This window comes from Rhinatrema bivittatum, chromosome 6 (assembly GCF_901001135.1).
Source record: "Rhinatrema bivittatum chromosome 6, aRhiBiv1.1, whole genome shotgun sequence".
Taxonomy (NCBI): domain Eukaryota; kingdom Metazoa; phylum Chordata; class Amphibia; order Gymnophiona; family Rhinatrematidae; genus Rhinatrema; species Rhinatrema bivittatum.
In genome coordinates this window covers 4,930,282-4,953,637 of record NC_042620.1, presented here as the reverse complement: position 1 = coordinate 4,953,637, position 23,356 = coordinate 4,930,282, and the positions used below count along the sequence as shown (strand labels likewise).

At 46.6% G+C, this 23,356-nt stretch overlaps 1 protein-coding gene across 1 annotated transcript; it reads left to right on the top strand.

Annotated features, from left to right (window-relative positions):
- The first annotated feature begins 331 nt into the window (after nt 1-331).
- Nucleotides 332-17,315, top strand: LOC115093359 (tubulin alpha chain). The gene is made up of 4 exons (XM_029604993.1): nt 332-481; nt 13,431-13,653; nt 15,014-15,162; nt 16,233-17,315. The coding sequence occupies exons 1-4, from the start codon at nt 479-481 to the stop codon at nt 17,205-17,207; spliced, it is 1,350 nt and encodes a 449-aa protein (XP_029460853.1). The 5' UTR covers nt 332-478; the 3' UTR covers nt 17,208-17,315.
- Nucleotides 17,316-23,356: the final 6,041 nt, after the last annotated feature.

Here is a 23,356-nt window from a genome sequence, read left to right as displayed (position 1 = left end):
GGAGGGGGCCGTGCTCTGCAGCCGGGGAGCGGTGAGGGCAGAGTCTGAGGGGACGGGGCAGTCACTGTGCCTCAGGCCGGGGCATCGCTCTCTGCCCTGGGTGGCGCTGGAGCCGCACGTCTGCCCTCCCTCGCCCCCATCCTCGGAGAGGGGTGAGGAGGCGCTGCCATAAGAAGGGGGGGGGGGGTCGAATCAGCCCAAGGTTGAGACTCGTGGGCCGCCGCCGCGGCGATCGCCCCCGCTTCCGCTCTGGACACCTGTGCTAATTCAGCCCCTCCCGTAGCGAGGCGGCGGGCGGGGCACTGCGGGGGCGTGGCCTGCAGCAGTTTACTGCAGAGGGCGTTTCGCGGACGCTCCTCCCCCTGGGCGTGGTTAGCGCGAGCCCCGCCCCGCAGGATATAAGGTGCCGCGCCGCTGCTGCTTCGTCATTTCTCACTGAGACTCGTTGCAGGTTGTGGGTGAGAAGGGAACTGCAGTCATGGTGAGTGCGGGGGCTCCCCCAGGGAGGGCATCTGAAGCACAGCACAGGCATGATGACCTGGCAGGGGGGGACGGGACTCCCCGGAGTGGGGGAGAAGTGGAAGGAGACTCCCCGGAGTGGGGTGCTTGTGGGGGAGACGTGGAAGGAGACTCCCCGGAGTGGGGTGCTTGTGGGGAGACGTGGAAGGAGACTCCCCGGAGGGGGGTGCTTGTGGGGGAGACGTGGAAGGAGACTCCCCGGAGTGGGGGAGAAGTGGAAGGAGACTCCCCGGAGTGGGGTGCTTGTGGGGGAGACGTGGAAGGAGACTCCCCGGAGTGGGGTGCTTGTGGGGGAGACGTGGAAGGAGTGTGAAGGGACGGGGGTGGGGTGTATCTGTGAAGGGAGGGTGGGGTGCTCCTCTGGAGGAGGGGGATGTAAGGGGAGCAGTGCGGTATTTCTGTGGAGGAGGGGGAGTAGTGGGTGTCTCTATGGAGGAGGGGGTGGAACTAAAATCGAGTTTGCTCTATGATGAAGCCAGGAAGTTGGTTGAAGGTTGGCAGCTGGCAGGGGAGGTGACAGCTCTGTGCACTCATTCTTCCCTGTATGTACTTGGAAGCCTCCCTGTTTGGGGGTGGGGGTCACACCTGATCTGGGGTACCTGCCTCAGGTGTTTCTCTGGGGGGCGGGGTTTAGTTGCCAGCCTTGATTTCTCAGTCCCTTTGACCCTCCTGCTGAAGGTCAGGAATGTGCTGATTGCAAATGGCGCGAGGCAGAGGTGACTAGGGAAGTCCCTGGCGCGTGTGCAGGACCTGCCCGTGCACGGAGGTGACATCCAGTGAGCCTGTGCAGGGCCTGCCGGGACCTTGTCTTCTGCAATGATATTTCCTATTTATTCTGCATTATCAGTGCATGCCAGCCTTTAAGTCCAAGGTTATTCGCAAAAGCAGCACACCTCCACCCCCAGCCCTGCAGTTCAGAGTGCAAATCTCACCCTCTTTGCTCCTAGCAATATCAGCCGTATGGTCTGTTTCCGGCTTGTCTGCCTATCTGCACAATTGCTCTGCTGTGTTGCTAACAGCTGTGCTGGGCACATCAGTCAATGAACATTAACACAGTTCATTTTCAGGGGATCTCCCAAGCATGACTGCTGGTCTGTATAAAAGCAGCCTTTACCGTCCATCTCTGCCCCGGGACCTTCCTCCTCTTGCCCTCATTGGCCCTGGTGCTAGACAGTCAGTGTAGTCTCACAGGAGGTGGGGAGAGACGCACAAGAGACGAGGACAGATGAAGGGAAAGAGACAGAGTAGGGGGAAGAGAAGACTCGTGTTGCATTTGGTGGTTTGTGGACCAACCCTGCAAACTGCCCCCTCACCTCTCAGTCCGGGCCCTGGGCAGAATAAGATGTGCTTGCGGTAGGAGGCCACTCTCGGCCACTGCAGGTCCTGCTGCTCTTTCAGGCAAGATGCCGCCAGCTTCCCTCGAGGCTGGACACCGCCAGCTGCCTGCCAACACGCTTCCCTTAAGCATGTGTGTGGCTGACGACAGATTTTCAATATATGTATAAAGAATCTGGAAAGGAATACGATGAGTGAGGTAATGAGAAGATATAATTGCGATGGAGAAGGTACAGAGAAGGGGAATGGAACAGCTCCCCTATGAGGAAAGACTAAAGAGGTTAGGACTTTTCAGCTTGGAGAAGAGAGGGCTGAGGGGGGATATGATAGAGGTGTTTAAAATCATGAGACGTCTAGAACGGGCAGATGTGACTCGGTTATTTATTCTTTCAGATAATAGGACCAGGGGGCTCTCCATGAAGTTAGCAAGCAGCACATGTAAAACAAACTGAAGAATTTTTTTTTACTCACAATTCTCTGGAATTCCTTGCCAGAGGATGTGGTATTGGCAGTTAGTATAACTGGGTTAAAAAAAAATTTGGATAAGTTCCTGCAGGAGAAGTCCATAAACTGCTATGAATAAGGAATAGTACCTTGAGATTATTGAATGTTCGGGTACTCGCCAGTTACTTGTGACTTGGATCGGCCTCTGTTGGAGACAGGATGCTGGGCTTGATGGATCCTTGGTTTGACCCAGTATGGCAATTTATGTTCTTATGGTCCATCATGCCCAGTATTCTGTTTCCAATAGTGGTCAATCCAGGTCACAAGTACCTGGCAAAATACAAAACAGATCTCCTGCTGCTATCATGCAATATGTAATGGCTATTTCTTACGTCTACTTGGTTAATAATTTATGGACTTCTTGTCAAACCTTTTTTTTTTTTTTTTAAATCCAGCTATGGTAAGTGCATCAGACTTCCAATCTCTTCTCAGCCGTGGGGATAGAGAAAGGGGTAGTGGGGTGCGGGGAGGAGCTGAATGAGGAGAATCCTAATGAGCGTCCTGGATCTGCAGAGGGCCTTTAGCCCCCAGCAATGGTCTGACCCTGCTGTGATGTGGGAGGGTTGGACCTGCACAGGCTATAAAGTCTTGTTTGCTGATAGTTCATGTGATAAGTGCATAGCACGTGACCAGATTCAGAGTGACGAGAGCAGCTGTTCTGCTTCCTCATACATGCAGTCCACGTCTCCTGCCATGTCCACTGCACTCTCTACTTCCCCTCAAAATGGGACCATCCACAGCAACTATATCCAAACTACGCCATCAGAGATCTTGTTTCTCATGTTTTCTTTAATTCAGACATGTCCTTGTCTCCATCTCTTCCACGTATCCACTACCCTCTCTTCCCGAGATTACTCCTGAGTCTCCCCCCTTTCACCCTCATCTCATGACCTCTTGATCTAAAGGGTCACCTCCTGTGCATGGAAACCTTGCATGTATTTAAATGTCTCTATCAAATGTCCCATATCACACTTTTCCTCCCAGGGGTACGTGTTTAGATCTTTAAGTCTCTCCCCATGTGCTTAGACTGAAGACCACTGCCCATGTTAGTAGCCCCCTCCGGAGCGACTCCCTCCTGTTTCTATCCTTCTGAAGGTGGGGTCTCCAGAACTGTACTCATATCCCACGTGAGGTCTCACCAGGGACCTAGACAGGGGCAATATCACCTCCCATTTTATTTATTTAGTGTCTTTCTATACCAGCATTCGAGATATGTATCACATCATGCTGGTTTACAATCAACAAGGGGGTGTAAAATGAAAAATAAAACTTTAACAGGTGTGGAGCGAAAACGTTGCAGTTACAATAAAACAGGGATGTACACAACTGGGAGCAGAAAAAAAAAGCGAAAGAGCAATTTACAAAGTTATGGGATTGAGAATGTTATTGTTTACTGTGTTATGGTAAGGACTGAGAGCAGATTGACAGTGAATTGAGGTTGTTGGGGTCTGGAAAGGCTTTCTTAAATAGCCACGTTCTGAGCCTTTTCCTGAATGTTGGCAGGCAGGGTTCCTGTCGCAGATCCGGAGGGATGGAGTTCCAGAGAGGAGGTCCTGCTGTGGAGAAGGCCCGGTCTCTGGAGGTTGTATGTTGAGAGGTTTTGAACCTTTTCCTGAATGTTGGCAGGCAGGGTTCCTGTCGCAGATCCGGAGGGATGGAGTTCCAGAGAGGAGGTCCTGCTGTGGAGAAGGCCCGGTCTCTGGAGGTTGTATGTTGAGAGGTTTTGAACCTTTTCCTGAATGTTGGCAGGCAGGGTTCCTGTCGCAGATCCGGAGGGATGGAGTTCCAGAGAGGAGGTCCTGCTGTGGAGAAGGCCCGGTCTCTGAAGGTTGTATGTTGAGAGGTTTTGGGGTGTGGTACATGTAGTGAATCTCTGGGTCTGGAGGAGGTATGTTTTCTGAATGGGATTTGTAGGTTAAGCAGAGCATGGTGATGGATAGATTTGTAGATGGTGGTTATGGACTTGTATAGGATTCTGTAGTGAAGGTCTTTGAGGATGGGAGATATGTGGTCTCTTCTCCTCGTGTTTATCAATATTCTGGCTGCCAAGTTTTGAAGCATCTGAAGAGGTTTGGCGTGAGATGAGGGGAGACCTAATAAGATAGTTACAGTAATCTATCTTAGAGAAGATTATTGCTTGCAGAACTGTTCTGTAGTGATGAAAGAGGAAGAGTGGTTTTATTCTTTTTAGGACATGAAGTTTATGAAAGCAGTCCTTAGTTCATTGGTTAATGAATGATTTTAGGTTTAGCAGATTATCAATGATAGCTCCCAGGTCTCTTACTTGTGAAATTTGTAGGTTGGTTGGTGGATTTGTGGTGTTGCTGTTTTCCGGGGATATGAGAAGTTCGCTTTTTGAGGAATTTAGTATTAAGTTGACTGGAGAGGAGGCCGTTGATTTCTAGACGGCAATTGTCCCAAAATTCTAGAGTTTTTGTGATGGACTCTTTAAGGGGGATCACGATCTGGACGACATCGGCGTATAAGAAGTGTTTTAGGTTCAGTTTGGTCAGCAACTGGCAGAGTGGGAGAAGATAAATGTTGAAGACCATGGGAGAGAGGGAGGAGCCCTGAGGAACTCCTAGTGGGGATGGATAACGCTGAGATTCTTTATTGTGAAGTTTGACCTTGTAGCCTCTGTTCCCGAGGAATGTTTTGAACCAGGCCAGTGCAGTACCTGTAATGCTGATGTTCGCCAGCTGATTTAGGAGGATGGACAATGGGTGTGAGCCTGTCACACGCATGCGTACAAGTTCATACACGAGTGAGCCTGTAGTCGCATGTTCTCTCGCATGCATAGGGTGTATGTGTGAGGATAAAGCTGCTTCAGCCCTCCCCCAACAATCTTGGGGTGACTGGAAATAAAAAGATCCTAGGTACAGAGTGAGGGAGAACCTTTTAATCCTTAGTTTTAATTTGTGGCTGCTACGTGATTGGTGCTTTGGGGAATGTTTAACATTCTTTAATCGCTGGATGTTGTGTGTTAGTATGGCTTTGCTATTCCTGTTTGATATTTTGAGTATTGCTGTTGGCTGCTCTGCATACAGTCTGGCTTCTTGTGGATATTCCTGATTTATATTTGTTTTATTGTTTGATATTGTGAGTATTGCTGTTGGCTGCTCTGCATACAGTCTGGCTTGTGGATATTCCTGATTTATATTTGTTTTATTGTTTGATATTGTGAGTATTGCTGGGGGCTGCTCTGCATACAGTCTGGCTTCTTGTGGATATTCCTGATTTATATTTGTTTTATTGTTTGATATTGTGAGTATTGCTGGGGGCTGCTCTGCATACAGTCTGGCTTCTTGTGGATATTCCTGATTTATATTTGTTTTATTGTTTGATATTGTGAGTATTGCTGGGGGCTGCTCTGCATACAGTCTGGCTTCTTGTGGATATTCCTGATTTATATTTGTTTTATTGTTTGATATTGTGAGTATTGCTGGGGGCTGCTCTGCATACAGTCTGGCTTCTTGTGGATATTCCTGATTTTATATTTGTTTTATTGTTTGATATTGTGAGTATTGCTGGGGGCTGCTCTGCATACAGTCTGGCTTGTTGTGGAGAGACTGAACTGGAGCACACACTTCTTGTTATGAGATGCTCTGTATTTGTCTCCAGCAGTTGACAGACAGACATCTGTTGGATATATTTTGTGTAATCTGAGGTGTTAAATATCTGAATAAGATCTTGTATCCATTTTCTAAAGATGATACAATGCTGAGTGGCTAAAACTAGCCCCGGCTTTCTTTCCTGCCCGCATGGTCTTAGGAGTCTTATTTGCAGTGACTTGTAGCCAAGTTGCCAGATAAAGTTAACAGCAAGCCAAGGGAAGCACTTTCGGGATGTGCTGCTCTTGGTTATTTAGACACAACTTGGAATTTGTTTGGCTCAGTTCTGCAGGCAATGGGGAAATGAAAAAGTCTCTTCTGCAGATGCAGGATCCCTATATCTGGGGAATGTGTATTTCTTAGGCCAGCACCGGGGGGGGGGGGGGGGGGTGAGTTTGCCCCTTTGTCACTAATCTGTCACTCTAGGGGGGGGTGCTATTTGCCCCTTACCCTCCCCGTCCCCAGTCTGACCTCCTTACCTTTGCCCCTGAGGAGCATGGATCAGTTTGGGGGGGGGGGGGGGGGGTAGGTGCCGTTTGCCCTGTGCAGACTTGTGTTTTGTGGTCGGGGGGAGGGGGCACTCCAGTTCTCGCACAGGATGCTGGTTAGCCATTGGTGGCCCTGTCATACATCATCCAACCCCAGGACCTCCATATTAGCCTCTCCAAAGTATGGAAAGCATTGGGTCCTGACCTAGCAACACAATCCAAAATCCTATTCCAATCCCCTTCCATCAATACAGCCCTCCTGGACTTCAGAGACTCTATTAGTTAAGACCTGGCATGCTCACTACTCTGGTGACAAGCGCCCCATTGAGACTGATTAACTTTGTGTCAATAAGGGGAACAGGATGGCTACCCCCTTACTCTGACACTTGACAGAGGCTCCATAATCTGCCCATTCCCTTTAATTTATCCTCCCTCTGTGATAAATGGGTTCCTTTAAGAAGACCATTCCCATTGTTTCCTTTTTTTTTGGACTGGCCTATTAAGCCCTTAAACATATTCTACATTCAACACTTCATCACGGTCATGCCTTGTGGACAAATCTAGAGGCACTGTGAGTCTGCCCAGTACCCCTTGGCCTCTCCTCTCTTCCTCATCCACCACATGGTTTTCTTCTAGTAACAAGAAATCAAGTGACCCAGTTCTGTCCCCCCTGGTAAGGAGATATCCCAGAGCACGTCTGCTGCCCTATCCACGAGCTTCTCTTCCCTCCAGCACCCCTCCCCATAGCTAATAAAGCTGTTGTCTGAATATCTAGCCTGCCAGACAGACCCAGCTTGTGGGTGCCTATTTTATTTTGTTAGGACTTCTAGTTATTGTAAATCCTAAATTAGGCTTTCTGCAGCAATGTCCCTAAACCCACTCTGTGCAAAAAGGTGCAAACTTAACAAGTACATTCTTTTTGCCCCCATAATGTACCCTGGATACCTACTATCGCTCATCCGCAAACTTAACTTAAGGTGTCGGTGACTTCTGCACACCAGTGACCACGTAAACATCTGGTAATGCCTCCATTGATCTGTTATTCTTTTAATCTAAATCCTTCAGAAACAACTCAACTGGTGCAAACACTTCAGCTACCCCCCGAATGTGTGCACACAGAGTATGCTGCATTCATCACTCCATAAAGAATACAAAAATATAGAGGGAAGAGAAGAAAATCCAAACAATAACACAGGCCCAGTCATTCGTGCAAACATAGGCTGGAGCTAGTAAGAGGCAGGTGACGCTGCATAGGGAAAGAAGCACTATCTAGGTAAAACGTGATGCTCTACAAATCGAGACCTCACCTGAAGTACTTGTGTCCACTTCTGAAGACCAAACCTCCAGAAACGTTAGAGCGGATGAGGTCTGGAGAAAAGCTACAAAGATGATGCAGTCTTGCACCAAAAGCCCTCTGAGACTTAATTATTTACTACCTTCCCGCTCTCAGGTACAGATTTGCTTCTTGGACATTTACGTTTTTCAGTGAAAACCTTTCTAGAATGAGGTGTCACGATGGGAAACTTAGAGGCAATCTTTGTAGAAAGGGTGGCAGATGCTCGAAACACGGAGCAAAACTCCTCTTCATCCCCTCCGGACACAGATTCTGCTCTCTGCAGTTACAGCCGGTTCGTTCTGCTCGTGGGGAAGGCTCCAGATAGGAAACGTATTACAAATAAAGTAAACACAGGCATGGGAACAACTTAACAGTCCAAATCAGAACTGGGACTGAAAGGGTCCAAAGCAAATGCAGAAACGGGGAGTAGACTTCTACTTACACTGCCTAGTGATGGACTAGCAGCAACTTTAAAGCATTACATGGACAGTAAAATAGATTTGGTGTTCAATTCTGAAACAGTAAGATCAGCTATGAGTAGGTCTACTGCAGTAGTCTGTGCATCCAGCCATCGGGAAAGTGACAAATAACTTGGAATCATTGTAACGAGGGACATTCAGAGCAAAAGTCTTGAGACGTTGACAGTCCTAGTGGGTATGGAAGACCCGTGGACGCCACATCAACCTAATAGCAAGTGCCTTTTTATTAGTGGAGGGCAGATGTTTAAATTACATTTGATTAATTAGCCTTCCATGATATCTGAAGATTGAAGTCCTGATGAAAATGTTAAAAGATAATAAATGGCCTGTATTCCCCCCAGATCTAAGGTTTGAGACACTCTTGTACGACCGTGATTGTATTAACGTCATGGTTTGTCAATTTCCTAGAAGACCCTTAAGAGAGAAAAGGTTCTGGGATCATCTCTTCTGGATCTTTCAGCAGTACACATCTTGGGTCAAATGAACACACAAGCAGACTACCTCAGCAGGTCACTTCAGCTAGGAGAATAAACTTGCAATAGAGAAGATTTGATGCAAATGGAGTTCCAGAAATAGATCTCAAGGGAACGTGAACCATCAGGAGAATGCAGCTGTCATACCCTGAGCCCTTGATCCATATTCCTATGGAGTGTAAGAAATGCCATGCTGGGTCAGAGCAGGGTCCATCGAGCCCAGCAGATCGCCCAGTAATTGATCCGTTTCTTGTATCTCACTCTCGGGGATAAGTGCTGGCTTTCCCAAGTCTTCCTGGCTTATAACTGTTTATGGACCTTTTCCTTCCAGGAACTTCTCCAATCCTCTTTTTTTAAACCCCATCCTCTGGCAACAGATTCCATAGCTTCATCATGCACTGAGTGAGAAAATACATCCTATGATTTTTTTATCTAGTTGGCTTCATGGAGTGTCCCCAGTGCTAGTGTCTTAAAGGATAAATAACATTCCCTATTTACCCATTGCACCTCACTCATGACTTTATAAATCTGTCGTCTCTTTTCCAAGCAGGAGAGCCCTAATCTGTTTAACCTTCCTCCATAAGGGAGCTTTTCATTGCCTTTATTTTGACTCACTTCTCTGTAAAGTTTTCCATGTCTGCTATGTCATCTATGCCCTTTTGAGATGGGCAACCAGAACTGCACACAGGACTCGAGGTGCAGTCTCACCATGGTTCTAGAGAAGGGCATTATAATATTCTCAATCTTGTTCTCTATTCATTTCCACATTCCTAACTCTCATTTTGCCTCTTTGAATGTCACACACTGAGCCAAAGATTTCAAAGTATTGTCCACAAGGATTCGGCGGTCTCTTTCCTGGGTGGTGACTCCGAGCACAGAATCAGCATCGGGTACCTGGAGCTGGGATTGTTTTTCCTTATGTGCATTACCTTGCATCTGCCATTTACAAGCCCAGTCTCCTAAGTCCTTCTGCAGTTCTTCAGTCTGCTGCCGTTTTAACAACTCAGAACAACTTTGTCATCTGCAAATTTGGTAAGGTCACTCGTCCCTTTCTTTAGATCACAGGTCCCAACTCCACCACCAATGACCCTTTCCTGCAAGTCCCTATGATAGCCAGGGTGTGCTGGAGAATAGCAGTCATAATGGTCTTCCCACCCTGACTTATCGAGTTTAGTTTGTAAAATGGACACAACTTGTACAAAGCACAGTGGCCAGACCTCTGGTAAGTGCCAGATCTTCAGTCCTTCACAATCTTCACCAGGACAAAACTCAAAATCCTGTTTCACCCACAAATGTGCGTATAAACGAGTCCCAGAGTATCTGCTGCCTCTACATCCCAACAAGAGTTCAGGTCCTCTCAGATGCTTTGTGCAGGAGAAAGGAGGCTGCCGGCTCTAATCCCACCCAAACTCTGGAACATGGTTCTGCTTTCCGTGCTCCCTCCCTTTCAGAGAGAAAGCAAAGGAATGGCTATTTGGCCAGGCCTTCTCCCGGTTTGCTTGATAAAACTGCTCTAATCCCACCACCCATGAACTTCTATGGAGGGGAACCAAAGCTGCTAAACTGATACAGAACTGCACTTCTGCACCACCCGTAGATCTTGCAATCTGTCTTTCTTAACTATGAGCTGCCACCCACTTTGCCAGAGGCCAATGCTGCTCTGGTTCTGGTATTTTAAGTTGTATTGGTTCGGGTAGTGTTGGTCCTGCTTGAGCTCTGCTCTGATACGGACCTCTTAAGCTCTTCTATCTTACTGTAATGCGCTTTGAGTCTCGTCCGGATCAAGGCTGCCTGGCCTGTGTCCCTGCCCTTGATGAAGGATTTGCTACTGAAGCAGCCCTGCAGGGAGTCCCTTCCATTGAAAGGAAACCGTAGTACCCGGTACCAAACTTCCTGGGGTCACTGCCGGCCTGCAGGGCAGGTAAAACAAAGTGGACTAGAAAGATTTGGGGATCTTACACCTGGATCTCAGGCTAAGTGTTCATCTGGTGAATGTGTGAATGGTAATGACGGGCTTAAAATATATGAACATAAGAACATAAGAAAGAAGAACATAAGAACATAAGAAAATGCCATACTGGGTCAGACCAAGGGTCCATCAAGCCCAGCATCCTGTTTCCAACAGTGGCCAATCCAGGCCATAAGAACCTGGCAAGTACCCAAAAACTAAGTCTATTCCATGTAACCATTGCTAATGGCAGTGGCTATTCTCTAAGTGAACCTAATAGCAGGTAATGGACTTCTCCTCCAAGAACTTATCCAATCCTTTTTTAAACACAGCTATACTACCTGCACGAACCACATTCTCTGGCAACAAATTCCAGAGTTTAATTGTGCGTTGAGTAAAAAAGAACTTTCTCCGATTAGTTTTAAATGTGCCCCATGCTAACTTCATGGAGTGTCCCCTAGTCCTTCTACTATCTGAAAGAGTAAATAACCGATTCACATCTACCCGTTCTAGACCTCTCATGATTTTAAACACCTCTATCATATCCCCCCTCAGTCGTCTCTTCTCCAAGCTGAAAAGTCCTAATCTCTTTAGTCTTTCCTCATAGGGGAGTTGTTCCATTCCCCTTATCATTTTGGTAGCCCTTCTCTGTACCTTCTCCATCGCAATTATATCTTTTTTGAGATGCGGCGACCAGAATTGTACACAGTATTCTAGGTGCGGTCTCACCATGGAGCGATACAGAGGCATTATGACATTTTCCGTTTTATTCATCATTCCTTTTCTAATAATTCCCAACATTCTGTTTGCTTTTTTGACTGCCGCAGCACACTGAACCGACGATTTCAATGTGTTATCCACTATGACACCTAGATCTCTTTCTTGGGTTGTAGCACCTAATATGGAACCCAACATCGTGTAATTATAGCATGGGTTATTTTTCCCTATATGCATCACCTTGCACTTTTCCACATTAAATTTCATCTGCCATTTGGATGCCCAATTTTCCAGTCTCACAAGGTCTTCCTGCAATTTATCACAATCTGCTTGTGATTTAACTACTCTGCACAATTTTGTGTCATCTGCAAATTTGATTATCTCACTCGTCGTATTTCTTTCCAGATCATTTATAAATATATTGAACAGTAAGGGTCCCAATACAGATCCCTGAGGCACTCCACTGTCCACTCCCTTCCACTGAGAAAATTGCCCATTTAATCCTACTCTCTGTTTCCTGTCTTTTAGCCAGTTTGCAATCCACGAAAGGACATCGCCACCTATCCCATGACTTTTTACTTTTCCTAGAAGCCTCTCATGAGGAACTTTGTCAAACGCCTTCTGAAAATCTACAATGTAAATTCTGGGGTGTTTTGTTGCACTTTTTTCTGGGGTGTTTTGTTGCACTTTTGCACTTTGAAATGCTGCTTTTGTTTATAAACATTTGATTTTCTACCTTTCCCCAAGTTACAATCCTTACAATTAAATTTACCACAGAGGCATTCATGGAGCGGGATGCCAGTGGTCAGTAGTTGGTGTTCCACCTTCATGGAGCGGAAGGATGGAGGGCTATCTCCAAAAAAAACCAAATAAAAACAGGGGTGGGTAAGAGTATGGGGCAAGGGGGTGGCCTGCTTGTTACAGCGGTTGCTAACCCTAATTTGAGCTGGATGTCACTTGGATGCAGATACGGAGCTGCTCTCTAAATTGGTGGAGGGGAATTAGGGCTGGAGGGTACTGGAAGCCAATAGTAACAGGTGGGAGAGAAAAAGGGGGAAAAAAATGGATAAAGTGCGTGGCTTGCAGGGCAGACTGGATGGGCCGTTTGGTCTTCTTCTGCCGTCATTTCTATGTTTCTATGTTACTAGTGGTTGACTCAATGAATAATTAAAACAGAATGTAGCACCTATATACAGCCATGAGAGCGGAGGGGTTGAGGAGAGAGCAGCTAGCACAGAAGCAGTGAGAATCCGGCATCTGATGGGGGCTGAGGTTGTGAGCTCGTGCTCAAGCACTTAGTGTAGAGGCTGATCCTTGCCGTCCTTCCTGGGACCTTGCAACATAATGATGCTTCTTACTATTTGCTTTGAAGTTTTATTTACAAGAAATATTCTTCAAACCCAAATTTCCTGAGTAAACATCAGCATGCCCTGGCGTAGGGAAGTATGAAATGCTTTTCAGCCTTTCCTCTTGTGCTTGAGGGGCAGTTAGGATCAGGGATATTTGGAGGTGCCAGAAGTGGGGGTAGATCATGCCACAAATTCGGTGGGACCCAAATAGTATCTGTATGTTGGCTGCTTCTAAATGAGTGAAAAATCAATAAGAACTGAATCCATGTTTGGTGTAGCCTAGGATTTCCTTGGTTTGAAAAGGGAGTACTGGAAAATAGAGCTGTAGTCATGAGTGGGACCTGGACTTGGCTTCCATCTGTCTCCCCCTAGTGGAAGGGAGGAGAAATCCTGGTCTGAGCTATTGTGCTAGAGCCTCATGAAACCTCCCTCCCCCCTCCCCCCAGCTTCTCATTCTCCTGAATCTTCTGTGATTACACTGAAGTGCTTGAGGGGATGAGACACCCCTGCTCGGTGCTGTCGGAGACAGGAGCGGAAGCAGCGCTACAGTGGGCTGTGCCCCCAAAGGTACCACTTTCTGAGGGTACAGCGTAGGCCTTAGTGTGCTCTCTGCTGAATGTTCGCCATAAAGCAGTGCTGCAAACACCTGATCAGTCTCCTTTTATCTCTAGCGTGAGTGCATTTCTGTCCACGTGGGCCAGGCTGGGGTCCAGATGGGCAATGCATGCTGGGAACTGTACTGCCTGGAGCATGGCATCCAGCCTGATGGACAGATGCCCAGCGAGAAAACCATTGGGGGTGGAGACGACTCGTTTACGACTTTCTTCAGTGAGACCGGTGCTGGCAAACACGTCCCCAGAGCTGTCTTTGTAGACCTGGAGCCCACCGTCATTGGTGAGTAATTGCATGACCAGAGTTCAAGTCATGTGTGATTGGTAGGTGCAGATACTGTGGGAGTGCATTTCCTGTAGATTAATGTCCTCTTCAACGGTTACCTACATTCAGCATCCCCTTTAGAAAAGTGCAAATGTTTATTTGCATTGGAAACTTCCAAAAGCAATAGAATTTAGAGCATGCTATTGCTTCCTAATATTTTATGATGTATCTGAAGTTTGCTTGCAGGTGCAATTAGATGTAATAGGTTCTAAACACTTTATTATGCACAGCAGTCAGAGCTGAGTTCTAGTGGCGGTGACTCTGTTCTGATAACTTGCACAGATCCTATGGAAGATTAGATAAAATCAGGAATTATTTACAATGGTTTATAATGGTGCTGGCCACTGAGATGGTTCAGGATCGTAGCACAGGCCCCAGCTTCATGCCTACTGTTTCCATTTTCTATTATAAACTGGACAATAGATAATTTATTATCCCAGTATTAACCCAGTAGATTAAATGAAAACACTTTACAACTCCAGTTTTTGTGGATGAGAGAAAAAAATTAACATTTTATGTGCTTCTAAAGCCAAGTGTGCTGTCCAGTGACGGAGGCTGCTAAAACCAATCAGCTTCCATAAGTTTTGGGAAAATTCCAGTTTGCTGCTATAAATTTTAAGATCCTATTGCTGAAATTCAGGGCATGGAAGAGATTGGCCCCCCTGACCTGAGAAGGACAGTGGGTATCACTCTTCCCTCCCCTCTTAGAAGAAATGTTTGATCAAGCTTAAACAAAATCTCGCAAAACTCTGCTTAAAGTCAGGTGAGCAGCCCCAGATCTCCCTCCCAGCGAGGCCTTAATGATTACTTGGATGTGTGGCACCATCTGGACATGGCTCTTGTGCCAGCAGACACATCTGATCTAAACTGAACCCCCAAGTAAACAAAGTTAGGTAACCTACTCTGCGGATCACTTGGAGTGGCCTACAAACTGCACCGTAGGAAGGGCCATTGCTGGACAATCGCATGCATCAAGGGGTTGAGTACCATAAGGAGAAAGCTAGTCAGGGTTCAGGAGACAGGTGAAACTGGTTGCTGACCACAGCAAGCAGATGACCTGGCAGAGTGGTGACATCAGATGGGCGATGTCCGTCTGTACAGAACGCAGGCAAAAATGCCAGGCCTTTCCTGTCTTCAGTGGCATAGCACGACATGTGCCGACTGCAATGAAAAGAGAACAGGCTCATTGGAAGAGAGGAAGAAATAGGACTTTGGGACATGGACCCGACAGGGTTCTAATTAGCATGAAAGCTGACTGAAGAGATTGCAGGATACCGAGGGAGCTGTTTGTAGTAATATGGCAGTCTTACTCTTCCAGATGAGGTTCGCATGGGCATCTATCGCCAACTTTTCCACCCGGAGCAGCTCATCAGTGGCAAAGAAGATGCTGCCAATAACTATGCCCGTGGGCACTACACCATTGGCAAAGAGATTATTGACTCTGTCCTGGACAGGATCAGAAAACTGGTAAGCAGGTTCCATGACCCAGGGGCAGCTCCTATACTGAAGCCGCTTGAGCTGTTTGTTTGCAGGGTCCCAGATCCAAGGTTCTGCGAGATGGCCTATGAAGTTTACCCAGTCTGTTCCTGAGTCGTGCTCTTCCAGGCTCAGCCCTGGTGCTATGCACGGACGCCTTCAAGGCAGTGGCCAGGGGGAGTGAAGACGTTCACTGTGCAGCACAAACTGCCCTTGTCATGGGACCTTTAACCCAGACCTATTGCTCATGCTCTGTGCTGGTCATCTGAGGCTCCCAGAAGCTTCACGAGAGCTCTGAGCACCAAGCACCTCTTTGCCAGGCTGCATTTTCCAGAAATTATTTAATTATTTAAGCTACCCCAACTAAACTTATCCACTGAGAGGAATAAAATATGTACAAATGTAGAAAATGTGAGTCCTTTCTGCAGGAGGGGTAGAAGCAGACGGTCCCAGTGCTTCAGCAGCTGGATAGGGAGGATGAAGACAGCCTGGCTTGTCTCAGTTTCTCTTGCCTTCTCTGGGGGAAGGAGACAGACAGCAGGACAGTGTGAGATCCCATTGGCCTTGTGCATCAATTCATCCATTTTGGCGTAGTGACATCACTTATGGAGCACGGAACGCTTTTGGATTATGTTCCATAGTAAAATATAAATAGAATTTATTTGGCAGATTATCAGTTATACATTTTTATAATCTCAGTGAGTATCTGATCAAAAAAGGCAAGAAACCCTTCCTTCAAAGTTACATCACCTAAACTAAGTGATCTGGAAGACAGGAAGGAATACCATCCTGGTTCTCCAGCACCCCAAGGTGCTAGCAGCAGAATGTATAAGGGAGAAAAAACTTCCCAAACCTGTCCTGAGGAGGTCAGGATATTCACAATGAGAATACCCAGGCTATAGTTGCATCCATTAGAGACCTGTTTAGGAAATAGAATTCATGGATATTCTGAAAACGCAGCCTTCCCCTAGCAAGGCCTTGGAAGATCTGCTTTAACCTACCATGCATCTCTTGCACTTACTGATTTGATTGTAACATTGAATTTTGTCAATTGCCTGCAGGCTGACCAGTGCACAGGACTGCAGGGATTCCTGGTCTTCCATAGCTTTGGTGGTGGCACTGGATCTGGTTTCACCTCCTTGCTGATGGAGCGACTATCTGTTGACTACGGCAAGAAGTCCAAACTGGAGTTCTCCATCTACCCAGCTCCTCAGGTCTCCACAGCTGTAGTTGAGCCCTACAACTCCATCCTGACCACTCACACCACCCTGGAGCATTCCGACTGCGCCTTCATGGTGGACAACGAGGCCATTTATGACATCTGCCGCAGAAACCTGGACATTGAACGCCCAACTTACACTAACCTGAACCGTCTTATTAGTCAGATTGTATCCTCAATCACAGCCTCCCTCCGGTTCGACGGTGCCCTGAATGTGGATCTCACAGAGTTCCAGACCAACTTGGTGCCTTATCCTCGTATCCATTTTCCTCTAGCCACTTATGCCCCAGTGATCTCTGCAGAGAAAGCTTATCATGAGCAGCTTTCTGTATCTGAGATCACCAATGCTTGCTTTGAACCGGCTAACCAGATGGTGAAATGTGACCCACGCCATGGTAAATACATGGCTTGCTGCCTGCTATACCGTGGAGATGTGGTGCCCAAAGACGTCAATGCAGCCATTGCTGCCATCAAAACAAAGCGTAGTATCCAGTTTGTAGACTGGTGCCCAACTGGTTTTAAGGTTGGTATCAACTATCAGCCCCCTACTGCGGTGCCTGGGGGTGACCTGGCCAAAGTGCAGCGTGCTGTGTGTATGCTGAGCAATACCACAGCCATTGCTGAAGCTTGGGCTCGCTTGGACCACAAGTTTGATCTGATGTATGCCAAGCGAGCCTTTGTGCACTGGTATGTGGGAGAGGGGATGGAGGAAGGGGAGTTCTCGGAGGCCCGGGAGGACATGGCTGCCCTGGAGAAGGATTACGAAGAGGTTGGGATAGATTCTTACGAGGATGAAGATGAGGGAGAGGAATATTAATTCCGCCCTATACTGTGATTGTATTTTATTTCTGCAAATGGAGCTTATTTTTGTTTCATTATGATGCCCTTTCTATAATAAAAATCAGTCCAGATCTTTTTAAACGCATTTGACTGGGTAGTTTTTCTTCTGCATCTTCAGTCCTTGCTTGGTGTGGCAGAGTCCACCACCTGTTAATAAAGATGTAAAATGTTCTACATTTCCATAAAAGATACGGAATGACTGAAGGTGCCCTCCGCTATTGACCTCTGTGCAGCCTCAGTTTAGAATTTCCTTGCATTCAGGAAGGAAAAATTCAGCTTTTTGGAAATGAACTGTAGATTCTTGACCACTCGTGCAGTTATCTCATGTCTGTCTGGGAAAATCTTGAGTGGTTTGGAAATCACTGGGCTCCCTTTAATTTGCTTCTGGCTATCTTCCTAGCGCTGTAAGATTGTCTTGGAAACAGTTTACTACCTTACCAGTAACTTATATAGTTAGAAAGCAGAGTTGGCTTGTCTGCCAACAGTAGAAGACAAGTTTGTATGACTGACAGGTTCCTAATTTGAGACGTGACAAAGTAGTTGACCAGTTTTCCTCGTGCACACCGTAATCTGAGAATAAAGCATATCTAGTGGATGACTGGTAGATTCTGTTTATGCTTTGAATGAAGGTTGTCTTGGTGTAAAACTCAAGATGTTGAATGCTCTTCTGAAAGTTTGGTTTGCCTTCGTACAATCATGAACCAGCGGGCTGGCTTCCTCCTACACCATTGGGCTTTCAGCTGAGTTGGAAGCAGACTCTCCTGGGTCTGTTTAAATGAACCATAAGACTTCATGCACAAGCAGCTAGGCTTTTCCTCCCAGACTAACCCAGCCATGGAGCACAGTACATTCTGGTACTCGTGCACCTGGAGTCTGGTCGCTTGGTGTTGCCATTGTGCAATGGCTAGCACTTTTCTCCTAACAGCTGTAAACTGAACCCAGGTCTCTTGCATGGCTGGTGACTCGTCCCCTCTGTCCCCAGAGGTATGCAGAGTGGTTCTTGCTGCTAAGCAAGGCAATGGCTCTTTTGTAACTATTGAATAACTGTCTAGCTTAGATTTGCTTTAGCTGGTTTGTCCATTCTTAGTCTCTTCAGGCCCTTAGTTCTCTCCATATAGCTTATTGGGGAATGTCCTTCCTTGTTGGAGCTCCTGAATAATATGGAGTTTCTTCTAGGCTATATCAACTCTGCAGTAATGTAAAATGGCAGCAGCTGCACTCCTATAACAGACAATCTTTAGGCAGAGAAGCACCCCCGTTGTACTGCCTGTGGGCACTGGTCTTGTGTGATCTGTGGTCTCCTTCTCCCATGCCTGCAAAATTCCTTTTGTGGCTGTAGCATGCATGTTCGACTCCTGTAACCTCTACTGGAAGTTCATTTCAGACATCTGCCTCCCTCCCTTCAGCTTGATAGGATGACACCTTGTCCATCAGCTTTTCATTTGATGGAAAATGCTTCCTTCTGGTGCTTTACTGAAGCCTGCTAGAGTTTAGCTGGGATTGTGGGTTACTGCGCTAGCAAGTAGAAGGGCCTTAAGGAGCTGCCCTCGTCACAGACTAATCTCTGTGCAGAGTAAGGTTTTCTCTACATCATCCAGAGCTGAACACTTATTCATCAGACTAGAAATACTACTGTTGCTGTAGGGGATGTATAACCTATACACTGAAATATACTGACATCCTCGTCTGGCAGAAGTAAAAAGAATAAAACAAAACATTGCCTCTCTATCAATCCAATTGTGACTACACTTTCAGGCCGGGCATTTTAGACACACTCTTACAGTATAAGGGGTAATAAACTGCTTTTCTGTACACCCTCCAACTTAATATCATAGCAATGTTAAGTCAGAGGCACCAAAAATAAAAAAAAAATCTGTCCACCTGCCAGCAAGTTAGAAAAACAGACACTGAACTTTGCTGGCATGCGTTTCTCTAACCTGTGGCTGTCAGGGGGTTCAAAACAGCTGCTGGTAAAATGAAGCATCAGTTGGACCTGCTGACAGCCACCTCTATCATTAAGGAGGCATGAGGGATGCACTAATGTCCCTAGCACTTCCTTATTAGCACTCGGCCTCATTTAAATAGAGAATCGCATGCCCAGGAGAGCGGGCACTCAGCTCAGAGTGCCCGCTCGCCATACCCTTTGAGTTGGTCTGTCAGGATGCACAATAGTCAATCTCAACGTGGAACTATCAAAGGGCTAGAACAGCTCAGGGCTCCCCAGTTTGGAGAAGAGGTGAGAGAGGGCCAAAAAATCCTGGGTGGGGTGGAAGAGGCAAACAGGGAATGGTTATTTACCCTTTCAAATGGTACTGGGAGGCTCGTGACACCATAAAGTAGCAGATTTAGCACAAATTGTGCATTTATTGAAAAAGCTTTCGCCAATCAAGCTGTGGCATTTGTTGCTGGAGTGTGGTGAAGGCATCTAGCACTGTGGGGTTTAAGAGTCAGGCAGTCCATGAACCATTGTTAAGCCAGGTAGACTGGGAAAGCCACTGCTGCTTATCCCTGGGCATCAGCAATAGGGAATGCATCTAGTCTTTGGCTGCTGTTGGAGACAGGATGCTGGGCTGGAAGGACCTTGGTCTGGCTCTGCATGCCATAGTCCTAGGTCTTACTACATGCAACATGTGACTCTTGACAGCTAGGGAATGCATCTAGTCTTTGGCTGCTGTTGGAGACAGGATGCTGGGCTGGAAGGACCTTGGTCTGGCTCTGCATGCCATAGTCCTAGGTCTTACTACATACAACATGTGACTCTTGACATCTAATGTTCACAAACCATCTCAATTCACATCTAACCGTCATGCACACATCTACCTAAAATTATCAGCAATAAATGCTAAGCACCAGGCTATATTTAGTGAAGGAAAAGCAGACTACATAAATCTGGGACACCAGCGTTCAAATCCTTGGGCCAGTCACTTTACTCTGCCGCCTCTGGTACAACTTTACATTCAGCCCTGTGGGGACAGGAAATATCTCCACTACCTGAATGCAATCTGATTTGAAATAAAAAAAAATATAGCAAATGTTGCTTACCTGATGTAACAGGTGTTCTCACAGGACAGCAGGATGTTAGTCCTCACAAATGGGTGACATCGAGGATGGAGCCCTGTACGGAAAACTTTTCTGTCAAAGTTTCAACAAGCTTTGACTGACACTGGCACACTGGGTGCACTGAGCATGCCCAGCCTGCAATTATCCCTGTGAGCCACAGGTGTCTCCCTCAGTCTCGTCTTATAGCTAAAAAGCGCAAGCGAAACTAAAATAAAAGTATACAGACCCAACTCCGCGGGGTGGCGGGCGGGTTTCGTGAGGACTAACATCCTGCTGTCCTGTGAGAACACCTGTTACATCAGGTAAGCAACATTTGCTTTCTCACAGGACAAGCAGGATGGTAGTCCTCACAAATGGGTGAGTACCGAGCTGAGGATGCCCGGGAATGCACCAGAAACACCGCAGATGCGCAAAGGCGTAACGACTGAGGTGGAAATGGGAACGGAGGGCATCCGCAACACCATAATGGGTTCGTGGAAGGATGTTGGGTAGTGAATTGAAAAAAGTAAGAGTAGGCGGACTGGCCAAACATGGAGCATGCCGGCTAGTCAAATGTAAGCAATAATAGGCTGCGAAGGTATGGAGAGGACTCCAGGCTGCAACCTGATAAAAAAGTACAAGCAGCAGTAACCAAAGGGAAGCTGTTAAGGCTAAGACGGACACAACAGTATGTGGATACCCACAGTGTTGTAGTGAAATGTCTGCTTGTTGGTAGGAAAGGAAATATAGACCACTTAATCAGAAGGATTAGGTCTGTGTGGCCACTGGAAGTAGCAGCTTGACCCTTGCATGAAGGAAAGAGTCAAGTGGAATTCACATGGAATGCAGTGCAATGTAGATAGAATGTAAGCGCAGCATTACTGTCCAGGAATGTGGAAAACCCAGTCTCTCCCTAGGGCGAGAGAGAGAGGTTAGGAAAAATTAATAGAGTATTTCCTGAGGAAAGGAGATACAACATCTACCTGAAAAGGATAGAAAGTTGAATGCGTAGAACTACTCAGTGGCAGAGGAACGGAGTCAGGTGAGTATGGAAAGAGTGCATAACTCACGGACCCTGCTGGCAGGAATGACATTAAGAGGGAAAGAAGTTCCCTTGCCAAACTGTGGAAGAGAGGAATGGAAAGGCTCAAACGTAGAATGTATGAGACTTATAAGGAGAATATATATGTTCATTCCGTGATTAGAGAAATAGAGGCGGCTTGATCAGTGGATAATCCATGGTAAGCTGACTCAGAGAGGATTACCGAAAACGGGAACCCAACTCCCAAAACGATACACCTCCTAAGAGAAAGGTGTATCTATGTGGAGGATGTCTGGAGAACAGAATCCGAGGGAGTAAGAAAAAATGGTGGAAAAGTAAAAGGGGTAATACCTCTTTTTTTTTTTTTTTTTAGCGTCAGGAGGTAAAGCCTGCCATATTAAACGGCAAGATTTATGTTTAGAAGGTTTTGTGACGCTACCAGAACCTAAGAACATCAGTAAGTCTATGATTTGGGACTGACTGGTGAGGGAATAAAAGGTTACTGATATGATGGATTGAGAAGTATGGGAAGCATTCTGATCTCAGTCAGGGAGTGGGGAAAAGAATACTGAACCCCATCCCAGTTCAACATTAGAAGAATGCTGGCTACGAGAGGCAGCAGAAGAGATATATTGAAGAGGCCTTTGATGGAAGAAAAGGCATCTAAGGGAACGCATAGGAAACATGTGCAGGGAGCAGAACCTGTGCATCGTATGGAATGATGCAGACTCCGAGGAAAGTTTAGTTAAACTCAGCGTTAAAAGATTTGCCCTGTACACATGTAATTGAGACCATTCGAGAGGATAGAACCTACGTGGAGAAGGTCTGATAGAGCGTTCATTAAATCTCTTAGATATGTGGCCCAAGGACGCATGAAGTGAACAAGGGCCAAGGGTAGAGCTGCGCAGCTGTCTAGCAGAGCAGCTAAGAGGTAATGCGTGCTTATGAGTTGGAAAGCACATTGTCCCTATGCTGTCTGTCTGTATGCACAAAGAATTGTTGCAAAAGCAGTATTGGAAGGCATAAGGGCATAACTCATGGGTGCAACGTCCAGGAAGTTTATGAGAAACTATGCTGGAGTGCAATAGATGCATAATGGGTTGACAGCTTTCAGGAGAAACTTTATAACCCTAAGGAATTGCGAGCATGAGTCGAAGGAGACTAGGTCCTAGTTCGAACTGGGATAAGAATCAGGGACGAAAGCAATGAAACCACTTAGGTCCATTGAGTATAGAATGTCACTGAATATAACCCATAGCAGTTTTGAATTATGAGAAAAATGCATAGTGGGAAGAAACCCCATAGCCCAACCATGAAAAGTTGAAAGGCTGAGGTTATGGAAAATATGCGCAGGGACATATAACAATGTATCAGAATGTCTGTGCGCATGCTGAACAAGAGGGTCTTAAGACTGTGGTGTCCAGAAGTGTTACAGAAGGGATTTATGGCAGTGACAGTAATCCCAGTTAGTAAATGTATAGTGAGTCCTGAAAAAGTGAGAGCTCCTTGCATGTACTGAAAGTGGTTAGCAGTAGTCTATGCAAGGAAATTGAATGATGTTACACTCCGCAGAGAAAACAGCATTCACCAACAGTGATGCAAGAGACAGTTCACTTACCGAAGCTGGTGCCAGCGGCAGAGCTTGGGGTTGTAATGTTGACTCACCATAAAGCACATAGAAACATTAAAATAATGTACTTACTGCAATATGGAGTGATGGTAACCAAAGATACCATTGTACCTGTGACTTCTAAAGAAAGTTGGAGTTTCTTAGGTCCAGGATGTGCGGAGAGTAACTATTTTCTGTTAAAAGAAAGAATAGTGCAATTAAAACTCCCCAACCCCCCTCCCTTCTCCCCTCTGCACTTCGTAGCGCCTGGGGGAGTGTACCGGGACTTTGGTACAAGGTGGGGTGGCCGCTCTGATATCTGACCAGATGGGAGACCAGGAGGTGTCCCAATGGAGGATATCATGTAGGCTCCTGCAGGTGTGTGAGCGGTAAGTGGTACCCGCATTTCTGTATGCTGTACAAGGAGACACTGAGA

Bases quoted from the DNA above. Each gene is read 5' to 3' on its own strand.
- LOC115093359 (XM_029604993.1), top strand. The intron at 13,654-15,013 runs GTGAGTAATTGC...TTACTCTTCCAG, and splicing joins CCTGGAGCCCACCGTCATTG to ATGAGGTTCGCATGGGCATC. The intron at 15,163-16,232 runs GTAAGCAGGTTC...AATTGCCTGCAG, and splicing joins TGGACAGGATCAGAAAACTG to GCTGACCAGTGCACAGGACT.